General features: G+C 39.9%; 1 protein-coding gene across 3 annotated transcripts in view; it reads left to right on the top strand.

Moving 5' to 3' along the window:
* The window catches only part of Akhr (adipokinetic hormone receptor), a 130,792-nt gene that overhangs the window by 86,312 nt on the left and 17,520 nt on the right, over nt 1-26,960 (top strand). For all 3 annotated transcript variants that reach the window (XM_012691264.2, XM_038017461.2, NM_001043584.1), the window contains 2 exon segments: nt 17,239-17,596; nt 21,667-21,815. In XM_012691264.2, coding sequence (XP_012546718.1) covers nt 17,324-17,596; nt 21,667-21,815 — 422 coding nt within the window. In that variant the 5' untranslated portion in view covers nt 17,239-17,323.

Genomic DNA, 26,960 nt, shown 5'->3' on the forward strand with positions numbered 1-26,960 from the left:
TGTGTGTAATGTTTTTTATTTTTTATTTAATGAATTTATTATGCATAACAAAACAAAAAAAAACACATTCTGCACTCCTTCTCTACATTCTCTATAAGCGCGGGAAATTTCATTCTCGACCGTCCGCTCAATTTTCGTAGAAAGGGGTACAAAGTTTTTGCTTCCCGTATTAATATATGTATAGATAAGTAAAAAAAATACATACGGGCATACTACTGACTTCTAGTCTCATATAACGCGGTTTCGTACAACACGGGACTTAGTAGGAACGTATCTACCGTGTTATAGGAGGATCACATGTACTTCACCCATATGGGTATACCCTATCTTATGTACTAATATATAAATACGTAACTTTTAATCCATTAAGTATGCATTCCACTCCACTGGAGAATGACAAGAAATAATATAAAAGGCATCTAAAAAAATCTGTAATGAAATATAATCATAGATAAAGTTTCGTTTGTGAGTTTTGTATCTATTATAAATCCTTTATAAGTAAACAAAATAAATTATTATTATCTTACGATAATCTTCTGGCCGCTCCCTCGAATATGTTCAATATTCTAGTTCAAATGAAAAGTTTGTGACTCAATTAAGAGTTTTGAGCTTACGAATAATCGAGCTACGATTTAGAACTTTCGAAATATAATCTACATCATAAAATACATTTACTAGAAATCGGATTATTGTAAAGCCAATTACTTTCACATAGTGGGAATGAGTTGCTCGCTCCGGGCATTTCAATATTGCAATAATTGTTACGTTATTAATAATTGTTACTCATTGTTAAAATTAATAATTAAAAAAATCGAAAAAAAAAAAAAAAAACAATATGCCCGCTGAGCATCTTGCCAGTTCTTCTCAGGACGGAGGCTAGTTCTTGTGAATTGGCGGTAGTTCTTTTTGACGTTCAACAAGTGTGTACTTTCATTTATGTTGAATAACAAAAATTTGATTTGATTTGGTTTGATTTGATTTGTTGCTGTTATTGCTATTTTTAATTAAAAAATACCTATACGGTTATTTAACTCGCGTTTTAGTCATTATTCTATTTTGTTTTATTTAAGTTTCGATTAATTTATTTTAAAATAAATAAAGCGATTTTAAACCGTAAAGGTTGTTTTAATTATTTTTACGACTCACGTAAACTAAAAAAATCCTTCCGACTATGAACAGAATACAAATGACAAGGGCATTCAAAACGACTTGAGGCTTCAAAATATGAAACAGTCTCTAAGGCTTGTTTTGTAATGGTTCATATTCATGCGATGCAAATAAATCTCAAAACGCAAATTAATTTTCTTCATAAATATGTGGTCACAATGTTCGAATAAGCTGCGGTATTTAATTACCTATAATTATCGAGCAATTAGGAGCTATCGAATGTGTATCTCGGCGTAATGCTTATTAATCATGACGAAATCATCTCAAGATGTATTTATTTTTAAGTAAAATGCGGCGTAATTTCACGGTACACTTATCGAGTAATAATAATTAGAGTATTAGGGTTTGTGAAGTGTTTAAGAGGTAATGCGGATAACGAATCTTCTTTGAACCTTCTTCGAACATTCCAGAACGGAATACGAATAGATAACTGCAGCTCAAATGGTTGATAGTCCCGCTCTCACGGATCGCTTGGAACCTCTGGGTCTACGGAGGGACTTCGGTTCTCTTTGTGTTTTATACCGTATAGTCCATGGGGAATGCTCTGAGGAATTATTCGAGATGATCCCCTCATTTCCTTTTTATCATCACACCTCCCGCCATCGGGTCAGAGTTTTTTTTTTTATTGCTTAGATGGCTGGACGAGCTCACAGCCCACCTGGTGTTAAGTGGTTACTGGAGCCCATAGACATCTACAACGTTAATGCGCCACCCACCTTGAGATACAAGTTCTAAGGTCTCAAGTATAGTTACAACGGCTGCCCCACCCTTCAAACCGAAACGCATTACTGCTTCACGGCAGAAATAGGCAGGGTGGTGGTACCCACCCGCGCAGACTCACAAGAGGTCCTACCACCAGTAATTACGCAAATTATAATTTTGCGGGTCCATCCATATTATCTGGAACGGCCCATTAGCTTCGACAATCATAATAGTATTATGGTGAAATGTTCATTCTATAATTTGAATTGCTCTCTGGATTTTTACTTTCAAAAAGATAACGTGCTTTCTTAAATAAATAAATAAATCAGATTTCAAAAAGGATTTCAATAATGAAATATTGAATATTGAAGCTTTCAATATTGAAGCAATAACTTTCAATATCGATTCTTTTTGCAGGTTTGAAAATAATTATAATAATTGTAGGTGTAGAAATAAGTTAATAAAATAAATAACTCTTTGCAGAACAACAACTTTGTTTTTCTGTTTCAATAAGCAACACATTACATTTAACGGTCATCTGGTGTAGTGGTAAGTGACATGGTCACTACACAAGGGGGTCGCAGGTTCGAATCCAGCCAAGGGAAGATATTTGTATGATAAATGTAAATGTCTTTTGCAGGGTTATGGATGTATATTAAAATATATGTATGTGTATAATAAAATCTTAAATTTATATCTGATATCTGGTACCTGTAACACAAGCTCTTTACGAACTTATCACGGGACTAGTTAACGTGGCGTGATTGTTAGTAAATATTTATTTATTTATTTATTACATCTATTTAATTTCCCTAGTGCCATTATCATTAAAAGTCGTAGATTTGTAACTATTAAAAACATGGGCTTAAAAAGTCATGAAACATCATATATGCATCTTCAATTAAGACTTATCAGGAATTCAACCTGGGCGATATGGCACTGCCAATGTTAACTTACGAACATACTAAACTAACATACTAAAAAGTCCACAAGTTTCTTACTTATAAATCTATCCTTAAAATTACCCCGTATAAAAAAAGTATCCAAACATTTTAATAATGCGTAATTGTTTTAGATCGTGTACAGACTTATTACGCAACGTATTCATCCATTGCTTTCTTTAAGTTGTGTTAGCGAAAACCAAATTTATTCAGAATTCCATACAAATTAAAATGGATTGTCCTATATTTTCCGGTTTTTTAGTGCTCACCAGAGGCTTTACGTACTGCCGCGCGTACCTACTATCTTATCCAGACAAATTATCGGTCTTAATTGGAATTTGATAACAGATAAGAAGAGAATTCTCTTAAGGAATTGAGAAACTTATCATCTATATATATAAAAATGAATTGCTGTTCGTTAGTCTCGCTAAAACTCGAGAACGACTGGACCCATTCGACTAATTTTGGTCTTGAATTATTTGTGGAAGTCCAGAGAAGGTTTGAAAGGTAGATAAATAAGAAAATGCTCGGAATTAAATAAAAATAACAATTTTGTTTTTTCCTTGATGTGTCCCCCGTCGGACGGATTCCTTTTGTTTGTTTTAAGTATATTTTATACAAAAGTTTAGGTCTTTTACTTATCCACTGAGGCACTACGAAGTCTGTCAGGTCAGCTAGTCATCATATAAATTTAGTAAGCCCAGCAACCACATACATATCTGTAGAACAAGAAGGTATATGGACAAATCAAACAATGTTTCAGTGTGCACAATGCTGTCCGTCTCAATAAAACCCTAATTTGGGACAAGGTTCAATCGATTCTATGCGTAACCAGTTCATGACCTCCGAATGTACAGAAATCCGTTCTGTATAGAGGTCAAACTCAGCCGGCGTTACGACTTCGCTTCGAAATTATTAGTTTTCATTTTGGGCTTTTGGTAATGGAAAAAAGTTTCACGACATTCGGTTCAAACGTGACCCACAGACAGACAGAGATCGATTCGGACTTATAAATTTAAAATAACATACGAACAAGTATTATAATTAGAATTTTAGTGACCAATGAAATCTATATATTATTAATACGTGAAGCAAAAACTTTGTACCTCTTTTTACGTTATATAATAAGAAAATAATATTTAAAGTCCTTTATCTCTTTTAAAATTAATATTAAAAAGTAAAAAGTATTAATAAACTATACAAAACTGAACTCTCCTTTTACGTAATGACAGACTTCACTCCGTGATACTGAATGACACTGAAGAAAAATTATTTTTAAAAACTATAGAGTTTTAAGTAATAAAGGTTTTTCTTAACATACATAAACACGTTTGAATTTGGATTTACTCTCACCCAACTTTAACAACAGGCAGTGTCATACAATCCAATACATCTCTCTGTCTCTCTCTCTCTCTCACTCTGGAACATTCCATACGCTATAGGATCTGTGACCAAAATATGTTTTATGTAAATAAACGATGGCCCAAGCCGATCAAACGGTTCCCAGAAATCTCACAGAAGGAATTTCATTAAGTTTATTTACATGTGCTACGCTGTACAAGAAATCTACGGATTCCGAAGGAAAGCCCGTTTTCTCGGGCATTTCATTTGCAATAGAGCTTATTTGGACAGAGCTTTTATATATACGTGACAGTGTCCACGGTTATTATAATAAACAGCTTATATAAAGCTCGTTTATCAAAATTCAAAACTATGTAATTTCTGTATTAGTACAGTAGAAACCACAGATGCGATTTCCGTGCGATTTATAGTACAGACTCTTTGCAAAAAACCATCCTTTTTAATATAAAATAAAAAAGTATAGAGTGCATGTTTAATATAATTTTGACGCTTGTTCTAGACTGACTTTTGTTTTGTGATAATTGAAACTAAAAGGTTTACATAAAAAAAAATAGGATTCTTTTGGGTTATGCAAATTGTAACAGTACAGATGTACTGGGCACAAATATTTCGAATTACATATTATTTCTGAATAAAAATTATATAATATATTATTTTTACATATGAAATATAATATTTTTCATTTGTATGCAAATTGATAATTAAAAAAAAGGTACACAGTATATGAGCTCTCACATTTCATCTACCTATATTTATTAATACGTGAACCAAAAACTTTGTACCCCTTTTTACGAAAATTGCGTGGACGGAGGAATATGAAATTACCCACAATTATGGAGCATATAGAGAAGGTGTGCAGAATGTTAATATTATTTAATTAAGCATAAAAAATACATTAAATCAATACAAAAAAACATTACACACACTACCAAGTATTTGATACACACACGCATGCATACTATTTGTTTATTGTCAAACTTTTCTTATTGCTTATGATCCGTGGTCAAATTGAGAATAGATTGAATATTGTTTGTCTTTACTAATATATTTTGTCTACGGTGTGTGTCGTCTTGGCGAAAACTGTGATTATAGAAGTATAATAGTCTTCGACAATAGAATCTTAATAATGTTCAAACTTATAATTTCAATTAATTATAGTCGAATTTCGACTACTGCCGAAAACGATATAAAATAAGTGCCGACTTCAGATCGCCTGTCTACATATAAAAAATACTAGGCGTACATTATTACCTCACTCGTAAGTTGAATCGAAAGTTTGATAGCAGGCTGTTTCGTGTTTTGAGTTGTTTCGCGTTCTGTCGGATAAGTTACGAGTAGATACTGAACTTCGTAAGACTCTAGAAGTTTCCTATAACATGGCCGACGCGATTGGTGTTATCCACTGTTTTCCGCTTATAGTCGTGCTATAGTCGTGTATATTTAGAAAAACATTGCAGTTCTCATTGTCCGCGTTGTTGATGGTGGGTAGTATGGTGTGCCCGTAAATTTACCAACCGCGAAGGTTGTCTTCCGGTTTCAATGGTGGGAGAGCTGCGTACGATAGAATTAAGTCGTCGTGGCCTAAAGGATAAGACGCCCGGTGCATTCGTGTCGAGAGATGCACCGGTGTTCGAGTCCCGCAGGCGGGTACCAATTTTTGTAATGAAATGCTTACTTCACAACTGTGCACGATTGACTTCCATGGCGAAATAATAACATCGTGTAATAAAAATCAAACCCAGAAAAAAAAATTGCGTAATTACTGTTGGTAGCACGTCTTGTGACGGGTAGGTATCACTACCCTGCCTATTTCTGCCGCGAAGCAGTATCGGTTTGAAGGGTGGGGCAGCCGTTGTACTGTTAAAAGTCACACCTTATAACTCATGTCTCGAAATGGGTGGCGGGCTTTACCTTGTAGATGTCTATGGGTTTAGGTTGTCACGTAACACTAGGTGGGCCGTGAGCTCGTCCACCCACTCAAGCTATAAAAATAATAATTGAGACTGTTTTTTTTTTATTTCCCTTGTAAGCAGACGAGTACACGGCCCACCTGATGGTGAGTGGTTACCGTCGCCCCTGGAATTCCGCAATGCCAGAGGCAGAGCCGAGCCGCTGCCTACAAAAACTGTGACTTTATATTTCAAGGTGGGTGGCGGTATTCGCGTTGTGATGTCCACGGACCTCGGTAACCGCTTAATACCAGGTGGACCGTCAGCTCGTTCACCCATCTGATCCATAAATAAAAAAGGTTTATTGTAAAGTACTGACAGATTATAAATTGAACGCAAGGGAGACCGCTGGACAGATGTAGTATTCCGAAGAAGCCGAAAAAACACGCTACAATCTTCGCCATATAAAATATTCATTGATTTGTTTATTCAGGTGTACAAGGGCCTTTAGAAGGAAAGAGTTAGTCACGTTCGGAAAACGTCACGTGGAATGAGGAAAACTTTTGATTATTATTTCATAGTACCTCTTTCATAAAGAATTTTTGAGCAAAAACATTGTTATTTTATTGCCTTCAGTTTTCCAGAGTCGCAGACGTAATTAAAACTGCTTTTGTAATATCTATATCTAACTAATATTATAAAGAGGAAAGATTTGTTTGTTTGTTTGTTTCGAATAGGCTCCGAAACTACTGGACCGATTTGAAAAATTCTTTTTCCATTAGAAGCCGACATTGTCCCTGATGAACAAAGGCTACTATTAAAAAAAATTTTTTTTTTTTTGGTTTCGTATGTGTTTTAATGTTTCCGAAGCGAAGCGAGGGCGGGTCGCTAGTGTTTTATAAAATGAAAATAGTAAATGCGAAACTAAGCCGTAAATGTTATTTTAAAAACTTAATTACTAAATGATTTGAATTAGTAATAAATACAAAGAAAATCGAAAACTATTTTAGCTAGAGAAAACTCTCTCCTCTTCCTCTCATCTATATATTAATACGTGAAGCAAAAACTTTGTACCCCTTTTTACGAAAATTGCGCGGACGGAGGAGTATGAAATTTCTCACACTTATAGAGAATATAGAGAAGGAGTGCACAATGCTATTTTTTTTTTTTAAATAATGCATAAAAGATACTTTAAATCAATAAAGAAAACATTACACACATTACCATGTATTTGACAATATACACACATAAAAATATACTCTTTGTTTACTGTCATTTGGGAAACATTTGTTATTGTTTAAGTCTGTGGTCGAATCGAAATCGAAAATTTATGTTGAATAAAATTTTTTTGATTTGATTTGATTTGATTTGATTTATTTTCAGAAAATGTTGTTTTATTCGTGTTTTCAATAATCGACTCTTCCCGACATCTATTGGCGAATAATAATACTATTTTTCTTAATTGAGGGCAACTAACCGCAACAAGATGGCGTTATCAAAAAAAAAACGAGCAACGGGACCTGTCCCTCTTGTGGCTGCGCGTAGATCACGGGGGCCGTAGCCGAATCTACGCGTGCCTGTACAGGTCCCACAGCAGTGATGCAGGTTCAGCTCTGTTTGAGCATGTGCAAGAGGGGACTAACCGCGTGCTTGAGCAGTACCCATCTGCGGAGGTGGTGGTTCTTGGAGACTTTAACGCTCACCACCAAGAGTGGTTGGGGTCCAGAACCACTGACCTCCCGGGTCGGACTGCCTACGATTTCGCCTTGGCCTACGGCTTCTCCCAGCTGGTGACACAGCCCACCCGTGTCCCAGATATCGAGGGGCACGAGCCTTCTTTGTTGGACCTTCTGCTGACCACAGATCCGGCCGGATACAGTGTGGTGGTCGACGCTCCGCTTGGATCGTCTGATCACTGCCTTATTCGTGCTGCCGTTCCACTCTCTCGTCCTGATCGTCGAACGACGACCGGGTATCGAAGAGTTTGGCGGTATATGTCAGCAGATTGGGATGGATTGCGTGAATTTTACGCATCCTACCCATGGGGGCGGTTCTGCTTTTCCTCTGCTGATCCTGACGTCTGTGCGGACCGTCTTAAAGACGTGGTGCTCCAGGGGATGGAATTGTTTATTCCCTCCTCTGAAGTGCCCGTTGGGGGTCGCAGCAGACCCTGGTATAACAATGCCAGCAGGGATGCTGCACACCTCAAGCGGTCCGCATACGTGGCATGGGATAATGCCAGGAGACGTCAGGACCCTAACATCTCAGAGGAAAGGCGGAAATATAACGCCGCTTCCAGGTCCTACAAGAAGGTTATTGCCAAGGCGAAGTCGGAGCACGTTGCTAGAATTGGCGAGCGACTGAAGAGCTATCCCTCTGGGAGCCGTGCTTTCTGGTCGCTCGCCAAAGCTGCAGAAGGAAACTTTTGCAGGTCTAGTCTCCCACCACTACGCAAGTCCGATGACAGTCTGGCCCATAGTGCGAAAGAGAAGGCTGACCTTCTGGTCAAACTCTTCGCCTCGAACTCGACTGTGGACGACGGGGGTGCCACACCACCGAACATCCTCCGGTGTGATAGTTCCCTGCCCGAGATCTGCTTTACACAGTGTGCAGTCAGGCGGGAACTCCGACTCCTGGACGTCCATAAGTCGAGCGGGCCAGACGGCATCCCTGCAGTGGTTCTGAAAACGTGCGCCCCTGAGCTGACGCCTGCGCTAACGCGTTTGTATCGCCTCTCTTATTGCACTAACAGGGTTCCGTCTTCATGGAAGACTGCCCACGTCCACCCTATCCCCAAGAAGGGTGACCGGTCGGACCCATCGAGCTATAGGCCTATCGCGATAACTTCCTTGCTTTCCAAGGTGATGGAGCGAATAATTAATATACAACTCCTGAAGTATCTGGAGGATCGCCAGCTGATCAGTGACCGACAGTACGGTTTCCGTCACGGTCGCTCAGCTGGCGATCTTCTTGTATACCTTACTCACAGGTGGGCTGAAGCCTTGGAAAGCAAGGGCGAGGCTCTTGCTGTGAGCCTTGATATCGCGAAGGCCTTCGACAGGGTCTGGCATAGGGCACTTCTATCGAAGTTACCATCTTACGGAATCCCCGAGGGTCTCTGCAAGTGGATCGCTAGCTTTTTGGATGGGCGGAGCATCACGGTCGTTGTAGACGGTGACTGTTCTGATACCATGACCATTAACGCTGGCGTTCCACAAGGTTCGGTGCTCTCCCCCACGCTTTTCATCCTGTATATCAATGACATGCTGTCTATTGATGGCATGCATTGCTATGCAGATGACAGCACGGGGGATGCGCGATATATCGGCCATCAGAGTCTCTCTCGGAGCGTGGTGCAAGAGAGACGATCAAAACTTGTGTCTGAAGTGGAGAACTCTCTGGGGCGAGTCTCCGAATGGGGTGAATTGAACTTGGTTCAATTCAACCCGATAAAGACACAAGTTTGCGCGTTCACTGCGAAGAAGGACCCCTTTGTCATGGCGCCGCAATTCCAAGGAGTATCCCTGCAACCTTCCGAGAGTATCGGGATACTTGGGGTCGACATTTCGAGCGATGTCCAGTTTCGGAGTCATTTGGAAGGCAAAGCCAAGTTGGCGTCCAAAATGCTGGGAGTCCTCAACAGAGCGAAGCGGTACTTCACGCCTGGACAAAGACTTTTGCTTTATAAAGCACAAGTCCGGCCTCGCATGGAGTACTGCTCCCATCTCTGGGCTGGGGCTCCCAAATACCAGCTTCTTCCATTTGACTCCATACAGAGGAGGGCCGTTCGGATTGTCGATAATCCCATTCTCTCGGATCGTTTGGAGCCTCTGGGTCTGCGGAGGGACTTCGGTTCCCTCTGTATTTTGTACCGTATGTTCCATGGGGAGTGCTCTGAGGAATTGTTCGAGATGATACCGGCATCTCGTTTTTACCATCGCACCGCCCGCCACCGGAGTAGAGTTCATCCATACTACCTGGAGCCACTGCGGTCATCCACAGTGCGTTTCCAGAGATCTTTTTTGCCACGTACCATCCGGCTATGGAATGAGCTCCCCTCCACGGTGTTTCCCGAGCGCTATGACATGTCCTTCTTCAAACGAGGCTTGTGGAGAGTATTAAGCGGTAGGCAGCGGCTTGGCTCTGCCCCTGGCATTGCTGAAGTCCATGGGCGACGGTAACCACTCACCATCAGGTGGGCCGTATGCCCGTCTGCCTACAAAGGCAATAAAAAAAAAAAAAAAAAAAAAAAACGCTCGGTCATCATCTAGTTGCTATTGATACACGCAAAGCTTAAAGTGACTTTAGTCATTTTCAATCAATGCGCACGTCTACTGGATAATTAAACTCTGTATACATAATAATGTATATTATGTCGCAGAATGGCCCAATATCTTCATAATTTTTTGATATTTTATTTTATGTTATTTTTATTTATTGGGTACCAACATGTTATACATCAGCACAGAACATTGCAGGTCACATATACATTGATTTCACACTAAATGCTAACACAATTAAAGGTACCGACTGCATGCATTGGTAAAAACCACGTCATTTCGGATCCTCCCGATCCAGTGCTTTTAGTTACCTCAAGCACCGGTCATTGATCTCGTCGAGCCCTTCGTCACAAGCGACGGGTTCGACGAGTAAATTAACCCACAGACACAGCCCACTGAGTTTCTTGCCGGATCTTCTCAGTGGGTCGCGTTTCCGATCCGGTGGTAGATTCTGCGAAGCGCGGCTCTTGCTAGGGTTCGTGTTAGCAACGTCGTCAGGTTTGAGCCCCATGAGCACACCTACTAGTTAAGGTTACGCTGAAATAGCCTCTCAAGGCTCTCAGCTAGGTAGGAAAAAAAAAGCTTTCGCTTCGTTTGCCTTGTCCGAATGAGGTATATAAATGTCTTAAGAGTCTTCTTGCCCGAGCGACAATTTCATTTAGGTATCCGTGAATTTCTCAATTCCGCTACGAACTAATAAACAAAATAACGATCTTCGGTTTATGAAGTATTAGTTTTTTTTTTTTTTTAAATAAATAAACAAATATTATGCTAACAATCACGCCACGTTAACTGGCCCCGTGATAAGTTCGTAAAGAACTTGTGTTACAAGTACCAGATAACACCTGTGTACCTGTATATCGTCATGGCCGTTATTTCAAATATAATTTGGTAGGAAAAATTAAACCATATTTTCTTTGTACACCACTGATTGCCTCCTCTTCCTCGCCAACAAGCAATGCGTCGTGATAATCGCCTTATCGTTACCGCCTTTTTTTTTTTTTTTTTAACGCTGGGGAATCCATTTACGGATACCCGGTCGAGGGGGGTAACGGACCGGGTTATGTCGGACTCCGGCGCCTCCTGAGAGGAAGAAGGGGAGAAGAGAAGGGCCGAGGTCCTTCACCTCCCCCAATTTCTCACAGGAGACTACGCCTTGAAAAAGGCGCGCGAAGCACTTGCCCCGCAGAACGACTACCGACTAAACCCCATCGAGCCCCACCACTCCGACTCCATGAAACCCACGGTACCGCACAGTGCGCGCCGAAGGCTCGCCGTCGTATCGTTACCGCCTACTGCCCGAGTCGCAAATCGGAATTCATTCTCGTTAGAAATACGAAATTAGTAATTTACTAATGAATCTTTATGAATTTATCTAAAGATAAATTTGAACGATGAATTATCTAAATTCAACCGTAATCATTGACATCCCAAGATTCAGATATTTTTTTTGTGTTTGAAATTATTCGCTCTTATTTGCCATTGAAAATTTAAAATTTGTAAAAATCAGTTATTGGTGTTTAGATACATTGGCGAAAACTGCCTTTGCGTATGGATGTTTAATATTTAAAAATCGTTATTATAATTTAAGCATTTTTATTATAACGAGATAGATATATGTTTATGTGTGTGCCTTCAAAATGGGTGCTATTTATATAAGCAATTGTACGTATAGAACAATATGTCGCAACCCAATAGATGTCGGGAAGAGTCGATTATTGAAAACACGAATAAAACAACATTTTCTGAAAATAAACCAAATCAAATCAAATCAAATCAAAAAAATTTTATTCAACATAAATGAAAGTACATACTTGTTGAACGTCAAAAAAAACTACCGTAATCGTAGCTAGATCGATTTATCGCTCCCGAAATCCCCTGTATACTAAATTTTATGAAAATCTGTGGATCCTTTTCCGAGTGTCAGATGATACAATTATATATATACAAGAATTGCTCGTTTAAAGGTATAAGATTCTAATTTTAGGCGATTAAAAATCGAGAATTCGGAGCAGTAAATTGTAAAATAGCAAAGAAGAAGAGAGAAAAAGAAAAAGAAAAAGGTATTACGCCTCAGTGTTGGCTGAAAATTAATTAACGTTACAAAAAAATCTTACCCTTAATTTTCAGTTGTAATATAAAATAATATTTTTGCAATGAAAATTAACAATTTTTAAGATTTTTAGAAAACGTTTCACAATTTACTCAGACATTTTTTTAGTAAATTTTCGTCGACGAGCTCACGGCCCACCTGGTGTTCAGTGGTTGCCAGAGCCCTAAGACATCTACAAAATAAATTCCTCCACCCACCTGAGAGATTGAAGTCGTCGTGGCCTAAAGGATAAGACGTCCGGTGCATTATTCGTGTTGAGCGATGCACCGGTGTTCGAATCTCAGGCGGGTAGCAATTTTTCTAATGAAATACGTACTCAACAAATGTTCACGATTGACTTCCACGGTGAAGGAATAACATCGTGTAATAAAAATCAAAAATCCGCAAAATTATAATTTGCGTTATTACTGGTGGTAGGACGTCTTGTGAGTCCGCACGGGTAGGTACCACCACCCCGCCTATTTCTGCCGTGAAGCAGTAATGCGTTTCGGTTTGAAGGTGGGGCAGCCGTTGTAACTATGCTTGAGACCTTAGAACTTATATATCAAGGGGGGTGGCGCATTTACGTTGTAGATGTCTATGGGCTTCAGTAACCACTTAAGATCAGGTGGGCTGTGAGCTCGTCCACCTAGCTAATCAATAAAAAAAAATGCGTTCTAAGGTACAACGGATGCCCTACCCTTCAGTCCGAATTACTGCTTCACGGCAAAAATAGGCAGGGTAATATTTCCTACCCGTGCGGACTCACAAGACGTGACGAGACGACTTACCACTTGAAAATTATAAGTTAATATTTCATACGATGTGACATCTTTTCAACGTGCCACAACTTTGAATTTAACTGCGACAATTATAATGTACCCTTCCATTGCTTCCTCCAAGATAGTAGATCCAAATTGGTCACCCAATTTGCTGAAACACAATTTAGATAATAGCATCCAATAATACCCTTGTCAGGCCCCAGTGTAATGGGGCCAACTCGCTCATAATCACAGTGGCCTTGTCTTACGAAATTAAGACGAGACTTGATTTCAATAAGATTGAAAATTAATGATCTCATGGCGAATTCAGAAGGGGAGACTCGGTATAAATTATGAATTCTGTTCATTGTTAAATCTAATTTAGCAATTTGTTGAAGATGAATTTAAAAGGCAAAACGATTCGAGAAGATATGCATGAATTTTCATTATCGAAAAAAAAAGCTATTATCGACGCTTTTCAGTGATAACTTTTTTTTTTTTAAAATAAATAAATAAATAAATATTTACTAACAATCACGCCACGTTAACTGGTCCCGTGATAAGTTCGTAAAGAACTTGTGTTACAGGTACCAGATAACGGATATAAATGTAAGATTTTTATTATACACATACATATATTTAATATACATCCATAACCCTGGAAAAGACATTTATATTTATCATACAAATATCTTCCTTTGGCGGGATTCGAACCCGCGACCCCCTTATGTAGTGACCATGTCACTTACCACTACACCAGACGGCCGTTATACTATTAATATACTGCAATGTACCCTTAGATAGTACCCTTCGAATCACGGATGCTCAAATAGCCCTTCAAATTGTAATTAACAGTTGCTAAAGTGTAATGGTTGGGGTCCGCCCTTCTAGGCCCATGACAAGCCCTACCACCAATTCGCTTTATCACATGATTTTTTTTTTGTGCCGGTGTCCGAACCTCCTACGAGGTCCCCGCGCCTAGGGGGCGCGCGGGGTATGTGGGACTTGACGATCTGTAAGGTGCTGGGAGCAGACCGCGGGCCCAAGGAATTTTAGGGCCCCACCGCACTAAACGACTCCTCTGCACTCTTACACCCGACGTCCGATCTCCGTCCGGGGTCAGAACCCGGTCAGAGTAGGGGGGCTCCCACGGTCAACACTACAACAAGACACGCGGTGCCACCCCGAGGACGCCCGACCGACGGGTCGTCGAGGCAATAGACGACGACCAATGACGCCGGTCTCCGCGGTACAGCGGCCCTACCAGGCCACCCGGGCGATACCGCTGGTGTTCCGGGATACCCCGCTGGGCCCGAACCAGCCTGCCGGGTCGGAACGCGATACACCGCCGACCGGGTTGCTCTTCTACAGTATGTTCGGCGACGACAGCGACGACGACAATGCGGACATCATCGCAGGCCGGAGCCGCCGACGCGTCGTCCCGTCCTCCTGGTGCCAACGCACTAGAGTGACGGTAGCGTGCGGCGCAGCCTCCACCCCCTTAGGTCGCCCCGCGACCATCACCGGGAGGAGACTGCCTCCTCACAGGGGCCGGAGCTGGACGAACGCCCTCCTCCGACCCCCGGCTCGGCTGCGGCGGCACAGCGCCGAGAGAGAAGAAGAGCTCTCCCTCTGCCGTTCGGCCGCCTCCGAGATGTGGACTCGCAGAAGTCGAGCATCGCCTGCCACTACTCGTTGCTGCCGAGCATCGTAGCCGCGACGGTCCGAAGCGACAAGTCCGGTCCTATTTTTGCAACGAGGACGCGGCGCTGCTCCGCAAAAGCGGGGTAGTACGCAAAATGTTGAATAGCACCTGTCCCAACTTTCAAAATTGAACGCACAGTTGGCTATTAACAGCAGTAATAGGCAGGATGATGGTCTCTGCCGATGCAGGCTTACAATACCATCACTAAATGGCAGTTGGCGATCGCAGTACGCTGGCAAAATACTCTATTACTCACCTTTACGAAACCCTCGGGAAAGGCAGCCGGTAGGTAGATAGGCAGCGGCTTGGCTCTGCCCCTGGTATTGCTGAAGTCCATGGGCGACGGTAAGCACTCACCATCAGGTGGGCCGTATGCCTGTCTGCCTACAAGGGCAATAAAATAAAAATGGGCTGATGCTGCACCACACAGCCAATTGGTATCATATACGTATGTACATAAATTTAGTAGAATATTATAAGAATATATTCCAAGCCAACTGATTTGTCTCGCCGTTTCTTATTAGGATTCTGATACATTTCGCAACCGGCGGTGGAGTTCGTATTTTAACATTCAACAAGAATTCTCCAATTACATCTGACGTAAAATTAATTACATTTCATACTTTGAAGTTCCGATCACGACTCGACTCGAATTCACATGACATTTATTGAAACAAGCTGTACTTATTAGTTATGTTCAATTAAGCTAAAAATACGTACAATCTCAAAATGCCATCCTAAAAACTAGATCGATAAAATAATAATCTATCTATCTATCTATATATAAATATAAGAAGAATTGCTGTTCGTTAGTCTCGCTTTGGCTAATTTTGGTCTTGAATTATTTGTGGAAGTCCAGAGAAGGTTTAAAAGGTAAATAAATATGAAAATGCTCGGAATAAAAAAAAATTACAATTTTGTTTTTCCTTTGATGTCTTCCCCCGTCGGACAGACGGACTCCTTTTGTTTGTTTTAAGTTTATTTTATACAAAAGTTTAGGTATTTTATTTATCGGTTGAGGCACTACGAAGTCTGCCGGGTCAGCTAGTTACTAATATATTTATATTTACTTTAAATTCATTTAGGCAACACCTTACATTTTATACTCACAATTTAACACAAAATTTGTTTCGACAAATGTTTGCTTACGGAATTGGATGAGTAAATAAAATAGCTATGAATAGATAAATATCGATTTCGTCGCCAAAAACTATGGTTTGAATGCTTTTGGGCGTAAATAAGATTGTAAGCGTATTTTTTTAAACGCATTCATAAAAAAAGGTAATAGTTTTCAAATGATGACTAGCTTTCGTTTGTTTTTTTTTTATTGCTTAGATGGGTGGACGAGCTCACAGCCCACCTGGTGTTAAGTGGTTACTGGAGCCCATAGACATCCACAACGTAAGTGCGCCACCCACCTTGAGATATATGTTCTAAGGTCTCAAGTAAGATATAACGGCTGCCTCACCCTTCAAACCGAAACGCATTACTGCTTCACGGCAGAAATAGGCAAGGTGGTGGTACCCACCCGCGCGGACTCACAAGAGGTCCTACCACCAGTAATTACGCAAATTATAATTTTTGCGGGTTTTGATTTTTATTACACGATGTTATTCCTTCACCGTGGAAATCAATCGTGAACATTTGTTGAGTACGTATTCCATTAGAAAAATTGGTACCCGCCTGAGATTCGAACACCGAGTGCATCGGTCAACACGAATGCACCGGACGTCTTATCCCTTAAGCCACGACGACTTCGTATGTGGAATAAAACCGTGTGTTGATAAAGTCCCGTCTTATCAATATAACTTCATCAAAATTATCATAATCCGTATCAATATTCTGTATTAAGAACCGGCACTTAATTGCCTGAACAGACTTAATTTGCAAAGTTGAACATATATTTTAACTGGCTCACTTAAAGTCGGATGTCTGTCCTTGTTTGAAGAGCAAAGGCGACTGTTATACAGCCATCTTCACATTATAGTATCGATAGCGTTAAGCAATCACTCTGAGACATCCACTGTTCTCATCGAACCCGTTGCTTGCGATGAAGGGTTCGGCGAGTAAACTAACCAATAGACACAGCCCACTGAGTTTCTCGCTGGATCTTCTCAGTGGGTCGCGCTTCCGATCCGGTGGTAGATTCTGCGAAGCACTGCTCTTGCTAAGGCTAGTGTTAGGTTAGGTCAGGTTAGAGCCCCGTGAGCTCACCTACTCGTTCGATGAGTCTAATATGACCCTTCGGGTAAATAGAATAGGTAGGACATGAAAACCGAGACATCTTAACTATAATACAGTATTCTTTTACTAACCAACTACTTTCCATTTTGTTACAGAACCTCATAAAAAAATCAACAATGATAACGTTAAACAAAAGCCAAGTTAATTCTCGATCAAGGCAGTACGAGTAATTGAACCGGCATGGATATAGACGAGAAAGTGTCCGGCCCGGGCGGGGCCTCCCAGAAGAACTGGTCGCATCTGCTACACGTGAACAACACTTACGATGAACTCCCGCTGGAGATGCGCTTCAACTATAGCCACATGGTCTCCATGACGGTATACAGTGTGCTGATGGTGATATCAGCGACAGGCAACTTGACGGTTCTTTATCAACTGGTCCGGAGAAGACGAGCGAAACGCGCCAGCAGATTGGACATATTGCTCATGCATTTGGCTGTCGCTGACCTCATGGTAAGGTTTTAATCCTTTACTATTAAAGTCTTAGTCTGGTCTTGAAATAAGTACTTGTCCCTTTACTAAGTGGTGTCTAGTGTCCATTTGGTATTGCAAACGGTGACTTTTATCGAAGAAAAGACAGCAGCGATCTCAGAGCAGTATATCAGCTTACTGTGATCAACAACTAGAATTTATAGATGGTAGGGTCAATTGTAAGTCCATATGGGCAACTATCACCACCCTGTTTGTTCCTGATTTCACAAATGAAATTCAATTGACATTTCGACTTAATGTCGGCAACGTAGACGTAGGGGATAGGGACCTCGTAGAACTTATTCAGCAATGACAAAAAACATGGAATTATTATTTTTACAGGATTTTTAATGATGACTTTCGGAACCTTACTGTGAGTTTTCATTTTTCAATTTTAGGGGAACTCAGCGAACTCCAATCAGGGAGTGGTTTAAATCCGTTTGATACCGCGAAGGTACGAGTGCATCTAAATGTAAATCTAGTCATCACAGTCATAAGAATGGCTGTTCTTGTTCCATTTGCAAAAGGGAAGGCTGGGTTTTGCTTACCACTAAGTGACACTTTCGACATTACGGTTCTGATCACTAGAAGTGTGTCAAGAAACGTTTATCAGCACTGACTGTCTTCTGGTTAGATTTTCTACTCGATTTAGCGAAAATTCCATTTCGTTTTCTTCAGCCAGTTTTTGCTTGAGTGGCTTACGTCAATCATTTTTGGGTTCAAATAGGAAATTTTGTTAAACAGCCGAAGGCGATTTGACCCTCGACAAAAACCGCCAGATTTTGTCGTTTTTGTTCATTCGTTTTAGGTTAGGACATACTTTCTTGTTCACCAAAAATTTTAAGGAATCAGGAGACATATAAGCTGATAATAATACAGATTGAACATAACTATCGTGTTGTTAAAACTGCACTGAATGATTGCCTAACTTCTTATGCTCATGTCTTAATGGGCGAATGAGCTCATTCCCAGCTTACCTGGTGTTGATGTCCATAGACACTGCAAAGTGAATGCCGCCAATCACCTTGAGACATGAGGTCGGAGTCTTAATTATATTGTATCTGTCCTACCCTTCGAACTGAAACGTATGAATGCTTAGCGATAGAAATTTGCTGAATCGTGGTACCTATCCATTCGGGTTGACAATCCGTAATACTACAGGTAAATTTCGGTACACCATCTTAGTACGCTAGTACAAATACTTAGGAAACGTTGAACATTCTCCGTTAAAATCCCTTAGTCGCCTTTTAGAACACCCACAGGAAATAGGATGGTTCCCTTCTAGGCCAATAACACTTAGTCGGTCATCGCCGTTTGTCCCTTGCAATCCCTTGGGCGAAAGACATGCGTAGTACTCATAATTACTGGGCAATGAACTTGCTGTAGTATCGAAACAACGCTATCTCATATCCGAGACCTTGAAAGTGGTTTTTACTGGTGGTAGGACCTGTTGTGAGTCCGCGCGGGTAGGTACCACCGCCCTGCCTATTTTCTGCCGTGAAGCAGTAATGCGTTTCGGTTTGAAGGGTGGGGCAGCCGTTGTAACTATACTGAGACCTTGCAACTTATATCTCAAGGTGGGTGGCGCATTTACGTTGTAGATGTCTATGGGCTCCAGTAACCACTTAACACCAGGTGGGCTGTGAGCTCGTCCAACCATCTAAGCAATAAATTAAAAAAAAAAAAAAGTGGGTCAGAATGAAAACCATAACCACACAATTAAGCCATATATGGTTTTTAAATGGCGTCTGAAATATGCGGCGACTTCATAAAATCCTTTTCTTTCTAAGGTGAGCAATGAGCTACCCGTGATTACAATACCAAAACACATACCTAACGCGAATCATCTCACCCTTATACAGTTTAATGTTTGGTTTTAAATAAATCATTTTAATTAAACCTCCCTGAATCTAGGTTAGCGTACCGCACAGTGAACCGGTGTTATCTTATCGCCGGATTTGTTTCTAAAAGCCCCAAACAGCCGCAGCCAAACACAATATTTATCTTGAATTTATATTAAACTATCAAAAACAAAATTAATGGTTGTAAATTTAAAGTTTGTTTTAGTAGGTACGTCGAAGGTTATAAGGTAAAAGGGCGTTTTAGTCAATTCTGGATTTCTCAAAATTCGAACGGAACACGTGCAAATTTTTCAAAGTGATTATAGTGGTTTTTCAAAGTGACTATAGTGGATATTCAAGTGATTATACTGGTGGTAGGACCTCATGTGAGTCCGCACGGGTAGGTACCACCACCCCGCCTATTTCTGCCGTGAAGCAGTAATGCGTTTCGGATTTAAGGGTGGGGCAGCCGTTGTAACTATACTGAGACCTTAGAACTTATATCTCAAGGTGGGTGGCGCGTTTACGTTGTAGATGTCTATGGGCTCCAGTAACCACTTAATACCAGGTGGGCTGTGAGCTCGTCCACCCATTTGAGCAATAAAAAAAACGTATATTAATTAACGAAGCGTCAACCATCGTCTTAATTAAAAGTACTTGACATGTCGTGACCCCGAGAGAGATGCGCAATCGTGTTAGCTCTCAAATAAGAACATGCTCTACCCTCTGTACCAGAAAACAAAGAAATACGATTCTAAGCGAAATTTAGTAGTAGTAGTAGTAGAAGTAGTAGTAGTAGCCTTACGACATTTTTCCACTTAATTACTATACTCTGCTCTTTTCTTTTTTTTATTGCCTTTGTAGGCAGACGAGCGTTCGGCCCACCTGATGGTAAGTGGTTACCGTCGCCCATGGACTTCAGCAATGCCAGGAGCAGAGCCAAGCCGCTACCTACTGCTCTATTTACTATACAGTGGTAGGCTGTAAGACCGCGCCATTTGGTACTATTATAACAGCTTTTGTTCTACTTAATAAATTTCTCTAAATAAAAATAATCCTTATAATTCGATTGCTTCGATTGTAACTGACAATATGTAAATACGGTTATTTCTGTTCATCTTTCTCCTTCATGCCTTGTTAAAAACTTCTTATTTTCTGGTCTCTTCCTACGAGTAGCCTTACGATATTTTTCCACTTAATTACTATACTCTGCTCTTTTTTTTTTATTGCCTTTGTAGGCAGACGAGCGTTCGGCCCACCTGATGGTAAGTGGTTAACGTCGCCCATGGACTTCAGCAATGCCAGGAGCAGAGCCAAGCCGCTACCTACTGCTCTATTTACTATACAGTGGTAGGCTGTAAGACCGCGCCATTTGGTACTATTATAACAGCTTTTATTTTACTTAATAAATTCCTCTAAATAAAAATAATCCTTATAATTCGATTGCTTCGATTGTAACTGACAATATGTAAATACGGTTATTTCTGTTCATCTTTCTCCTTCATGCCTTGTTAAAAACCTCTTATTTTCTGGTCTCTTCCTACGCACCTTTTGTTATTAGAGCTTGGTCCTTAAGTTGTTTGGTAATCCATCTCTTACATTTTGACCGTTGGAAAGAGTCGTATCCAGGTCCGGATTTAAACTTAATGCCGCTTTACCTAAACTTATAGTTTATATTATATATTTTATTTTGTCATATATGTATTCCAAAAACAAATAAATTTTTGTTTTTTTTTCTAACAATTAAAAATTTTGACTAAGCGTCACTCATAATTATATTATATTTAAAAAAATGTAATTTAACTTTTTTTTTATAGAAAATAGAAAAATCGATTATTATTTTAAATCTCCAAGGAAATAAATTGATTAAATCATTTTGATTATTAATTTTTCCCATAAGTGCCAAAATTATAATTCACAAATAATGGATGAATTGAATTTCTTGAATTATCAATTTAAAACAAAAATTATTAATTATTAGAATTAGTTAAATATATTGAGCAATCTTGATAAGTAAAAAAAAAATTTACTTTCTAAATTTTGCTGCCCTAAAAAATTTGCCGCCCTGGGCACTTGCCCCGACTGCCTCTAGTGTAAATCCACCACTCTTCGTATCGTCAACACCGAATCGAAATGACCACCCAGCCAGTACCCGGAAACCTAATAAATGTAATTATGCATTAAAAATTAAACTTTGCTTTTTGTTTATAGGTCACATTCCTGATGATGCCGCTGGAGATTGCGTGGGCCGGAACGGTGCAGTGGTTCGCAGGAGACCTGATGTGCCGCGTCATGATGTTCACGAGAACCTTCGGACTTTACCTGTCCAGCTTCGTTCTAATATGTATTGCCGTTGATAGGTGAGTGTACTTCTAATGGATTTATTTATTTTATTTTATTTACGTACACACAAAAAAGAAGACAGAGTAATAGGAAAATTATGTACAAAGGCACTGCTTATTTCTTTAAGAAGTCTCTTCCAGCAGACCTGCGAGAGGATTATGAGAATAATAATTAAAAGTGATGAGTGTGTGTAGAACAGCTAAAATAACAAATACAACATGAGAATTATAGTAATGCATATACACATAGCAAATATTGTTAAACTTGAATTCAAAGTATTATGAGTAAAACAGTGTATACGAAGAGTATAGAACAATAATAATTCGGTTGATGAGAGATAGAATTGCTTGACCTGGATGTATGTGAGCAAACGAATCTCACGTCCCTGGTGCTAAGCAGACACTGGGACAGATAGAGGCAGCCGCGGAAAGCCGCTGACCTTGGAGTGCCATCGTCGTCATCATCATCAGCCGCGTTTGACCACAACATACATGGGCCTCTACAAATTTACACTTCTGAACCCAATTTTCAGCTCTCTCAGCTTCGTACCAGCCAATTACTTTTCATATATCGCTTCTCCATCCAACCATAAGACCCCCTTACTAGCGCATTCCGAATTTTTATCTAAAACACTTTAAATTTGCAGCTAGCTTAAAAAATATTTGATTAAGTGAAGCAGTAATGCGTTCGGTTTGAAGGGTGGGATGGGTAGTCCTTGTAAAGATTTAGAAATCTTGTCTCAAGGTAAGTAGCGGTATTGTCGATGTCCGTGGGCACCAGTAACCTCTTAACTTCACGTGGGCCATGATCCCATCCACCCATATAATCAATAAAAATAAAATTTCGGGACTCATTCTGTTGTGACCTCTATAAGTTTCGCTAACCACTTAACATCTTGTTGGCTGTGAGTTCAGCTCCAATAAAAAGTACACAATTATAGCAATAAAACACTGAAGGCATAAATGGAAAGTGACACTTAAAACAACATTAAACACTATTCTTCTCGATTAATCTTTGACGCGCCAGTTATCAGTTTTACAGCCAATAAAATTATGAATTCACAGTGCGTAACGTTTTGATTGTAAAGGGATCATAAATATAACGTGCCATTTTAATTTGGCGTAACTCTCCATCATTGATGAAGCTAAGTGAGCATCATGACTCCTTCCTTCAAAGCAGTTTGTTGATATTTTTTTTATTGCCCTTGTAGGCATTCGACTTTGTAGTCGTCGTGGCCTAACGGATAAGACGTCCAGTGCATTCGTGTTGAAGCGATGCACCGGTGTTCGAATCCCGCAGGCGGGTACCAATTTTTCTAATGAAATACGTACTCAACAAATGTTCACGATTGACTTCCACGGTGAAGGAATAACATCGTGTAATAAAAATGAAACCCGCAAAATTATAATTACTGGTGGTAGGACCTCTTGTGAGTCCGCGCGGGTGGGTACCACCACCCTGCCTATTTCTGCCGTGAAGCAGTAATGCGTTTCGGTTTGAAGGGTGGGGCAGCCGTTGTAACAAACTATACATGAGACCTTAGAACTTGTATCTCAAGGTAGGTGGCGCATTTACGTTGTGGATGTCTATGGGCTCCAGTAACCACTTAACACCAGGTGGGCTGTGAGCTCGTCCACCCATCTAAGCAATAAAAAAAGGCATAGGAGCATACGTGATGGTGAGTGGTTACAGTCGCCCATGGTCTTCAGCAATGCCAGGGGCCGAGCTAGACCGCTGCCTACTGCGCTGTTAGGTACTCTCAAGCCTCGTTTGAAGAAGGAAATGTCTGAATAAGCATCTCACCATCGAGTATGTCTGAATATACGAAATTCTTCAACGGTAAAATGCGATTCTTCTTTAGTTTCTTTGTAAAAGAGCTTGGTATTTAATCACCTTAGTAGATGGGATGTTGTTTTTTTATAGCATTCTTTTTGGTTGAGCTTTCGAGACGCTGCCTGCTATGAGGTAGGCAGCGGCTTGGCTCTGCCCCTGGCATTGTTGAAGTCCATGGGCGACGGTAACCACTCACCATCAGGTGGGCCGTATGCTCGTCTGCCTACAAGGGCAATAAAAAAAGGTAACAAGTCAGTAAACTGATATCTTCACTATTCGCCTTCGCGGTCTACCCGCAAATTTTATCTTATTAATTAAACCGTCAAAATAGTCTACTCGCGAAAACTGAATAATAACAAATCTATTAATTCTCCTAATACACCACATCTCAAAGACAACATAATCGAAACACTGATATCTCTAACCATGTAATACGAACGTGAATTCATGAATCATGGGTTCATCCGTCTTTTGGTTTTGAATTTTTATGTTTTTATTGCTTAGATGGATGGACAAGCTCACGGCCCACCTGATGTTAAGTGGTCACCAGAGCCCATAGACATCTACAACGTAAATGTCGCCACCCACCTTTAGATATGAGTTCTAAGGTCTCAGTATAGTTACAACGGTTGCCCCACCCCTCAAACCGAAACGCATCACTGCTTCACAGCAGAAAAAAGCAGAGTAGTGGTAACTATACGTGTGGACTCACAAGTAGAAACCCCCAGTAGAAATTATGCTTTTTGGTTCAGATAATCTCAATATCACCATCCCGTTGGGCGGTTCTTGGGGATAGAACCGTCCGTATCTAAGAATGTGAGCTTGGCACAATTACTCGGATCCGTCTACGGACCACGCTTCGTAAATTGCAAACGATCTCAATAAGATAAATCCGATAAAATATCTACTTGTCGAACAAATCTTGACTGATCCAATTGACTTCAACGTTCCCCGATCCGATCTATTTGTTTAGTTTGACGTCAGAGCTTTTCGTGATCCAATGAGCAATTAAATTTACAATTCACATCAAAGCCTTTGAAACACGGACTCTAGCGAATGTCGGAAAACTACTAACTAATTTTATGGATCACGTTTGATAGTTGCGTCAAAGGAATTCATATTATGTATGTATAGATAGACACGTTATTCAGAATGGTATGAACATTTCCGAAATAGTATTTCTATTTTCGCGTGTAGTTCGACATAACTAAAGCTACATTTACTAATGTATTAATGTTCAATATAATAACGCGTTTAGGGTGCTGGTGGTGCTGCCCCGCTTTTGTAGCGCATCAGGGATGTTTGCAGACGCGCACATAGATTGTTTTTACGCTACCATGCGTAAGAGGTGTGCATCTCTGGTAAGCAGAGTGAGGGCCAGCTCCAACAGTATCCTGAGCATGATCGCAAGCAGGCTGGACTGTGTATACATGGGTCGCTGTGGTGCCATCTGCCATGGGATGTTACGACAGTAATTCATTGTAATGTAAATATAACTACTAACATAGGTCTAAGTCTTATTAAGAATTTATATGAGTCATGGTTACTTGCAATAAAAACATTATTATTATTATTAATACTCATTACCTAATTTGATTATTATATTAAATATATCGAGATGTGAAAGGCTGTTAGTTAGGTTTAAAAGCGACACTTTGCAACTTTACAAGATAGCCATTTAATGGTTAGTTAATATTTGGAAAAAAATCCATAACAAAAAAACTTCCTCAGCTATTTGAATGGGGTAGACTTAAGTAAATGTCGCGTATTATGAGAAATTTGACTTAAACCAAATCATCTTTCACCTCTCGATATAACTAGTTATGATTATTTCCGAAAAGGTTTAATTAGGAATCCCGTGTGTAGAGACAAAGATTTGTAAATATCGCTGAAAAGTTTAGTGAAAGTCAAAATACGAGAGCTTTAAATTAACGGTCTAACATGATGAGGTCGCATCGTTAAGTTGTTTGAGACGAAGGGCTCGGCGAGTAAATTAACCTACAGACACAGTCCGCTGAGTTTCTCGTCGGATATTCTCAGTGGGTCGCGTTTCCGATCCGGTGGTAGATTCTGTGAAGCACGGCTCTTGCTAGGATTCGTGTTAGCAACGTCGTCAGACTTGAACCCCGTGAACTCACCTAATAATTCGGCGAATCTAGAATAGCCCCTCGAGGTTACCAGAATAGGTAGAAAACAAAAAGAGCAAAAATAATAGATAAGAAGGTCTAATTACATTACGTACTAGCTACTAGCTTTCCGCCCATAGCTTCACAAGCGTGAACTACGCTTTTTATAACCTAGCTGGAGACATATCATTGTGTACAGCAGTGGAATATAAGTCTATATTATTTTCAAGGGTTCCAACTATTTCCATATCGATTTTCGTCAAAATAGGTTTTGTGGCTAGCGCGTGAAAGCCTAATAGACAAGCAAATACACTTTCGTATTAATCACATTATTTTCTATGCATCTTCTAACGTCTAGCTGTACAACAGTAATTAATCTCTATAATCTTGTGATAACTACATGAAAACCACTTCAGCATTTCTGATGATGTGCCCGAATAAACAAAAAAATAGAAACGAATTCAAAAATTACTCGTTTATGTACTATTAATATTCTTACTGTATTAATTACTCTTTTCAATATACAAAAACATCGGACTCTATTATTTTATTATACAAATTATCTATTGAGCAAATTAATAATATTTAAACCAGGGAATCTTTAGGTAAAAATCATACGAATGCTAAAGACTGAATGATGAAAAGAAAACATGAAACGAAAACAGTCTTCATTGAATAGGGTGTATGTTCACAAAAGAATTCTTCAACATTTCTTTATAATTTTCACCTTCCACATTTCTTAAAAATAAAGCCTCCCAAATACTTTTATATATTTAATAACTTTATACATTACAGACATTTTAATATCACGTGAATAAAAATCGATCTATATTATATAAAAATGAATTGCCGTTCGTTAGTCTCGCTAAAATTAGAGAACGGCTGGACCGATTTGGATAATTTAGGTCTTGAATTATTTGTGGAAGTCCAGAGAAGGTTTAAAAGGTAGATAAATATGAAACAGCTGGGAATTAAATAAAAATAACAATTTTGTTTTCCCTTCGATGTGTCCCCCGTCGGACGGATTCCTTTTGTTTGTTTTAAGTTTATTTTATACAAAAGTTTAGGTCTTTTATTTAGCGATTGAGGCACTACGAAGTCTGCCGAGCCAGGTAGTTTTAAATAAAAGTTAACAGCTTCAGAGATAATTTATCGTGAAATGGCTGTTTAGCTCACTAATATGCGTTAGGAGTAGCAACAAAA

This window comes from Bombyx mori, chromosome 19 (genome assembly GCF_030269925.1).
Source record: "Bombyx mori chromosome 19, ASM3026992v2".
In the NCBI taxonomy this organism is placed as follows: Eukaryota; Metazoa; Arthropoda; class Insecta; order Lepidoptera; family Bombycidae; genus Bombyx; species Bombyx mori.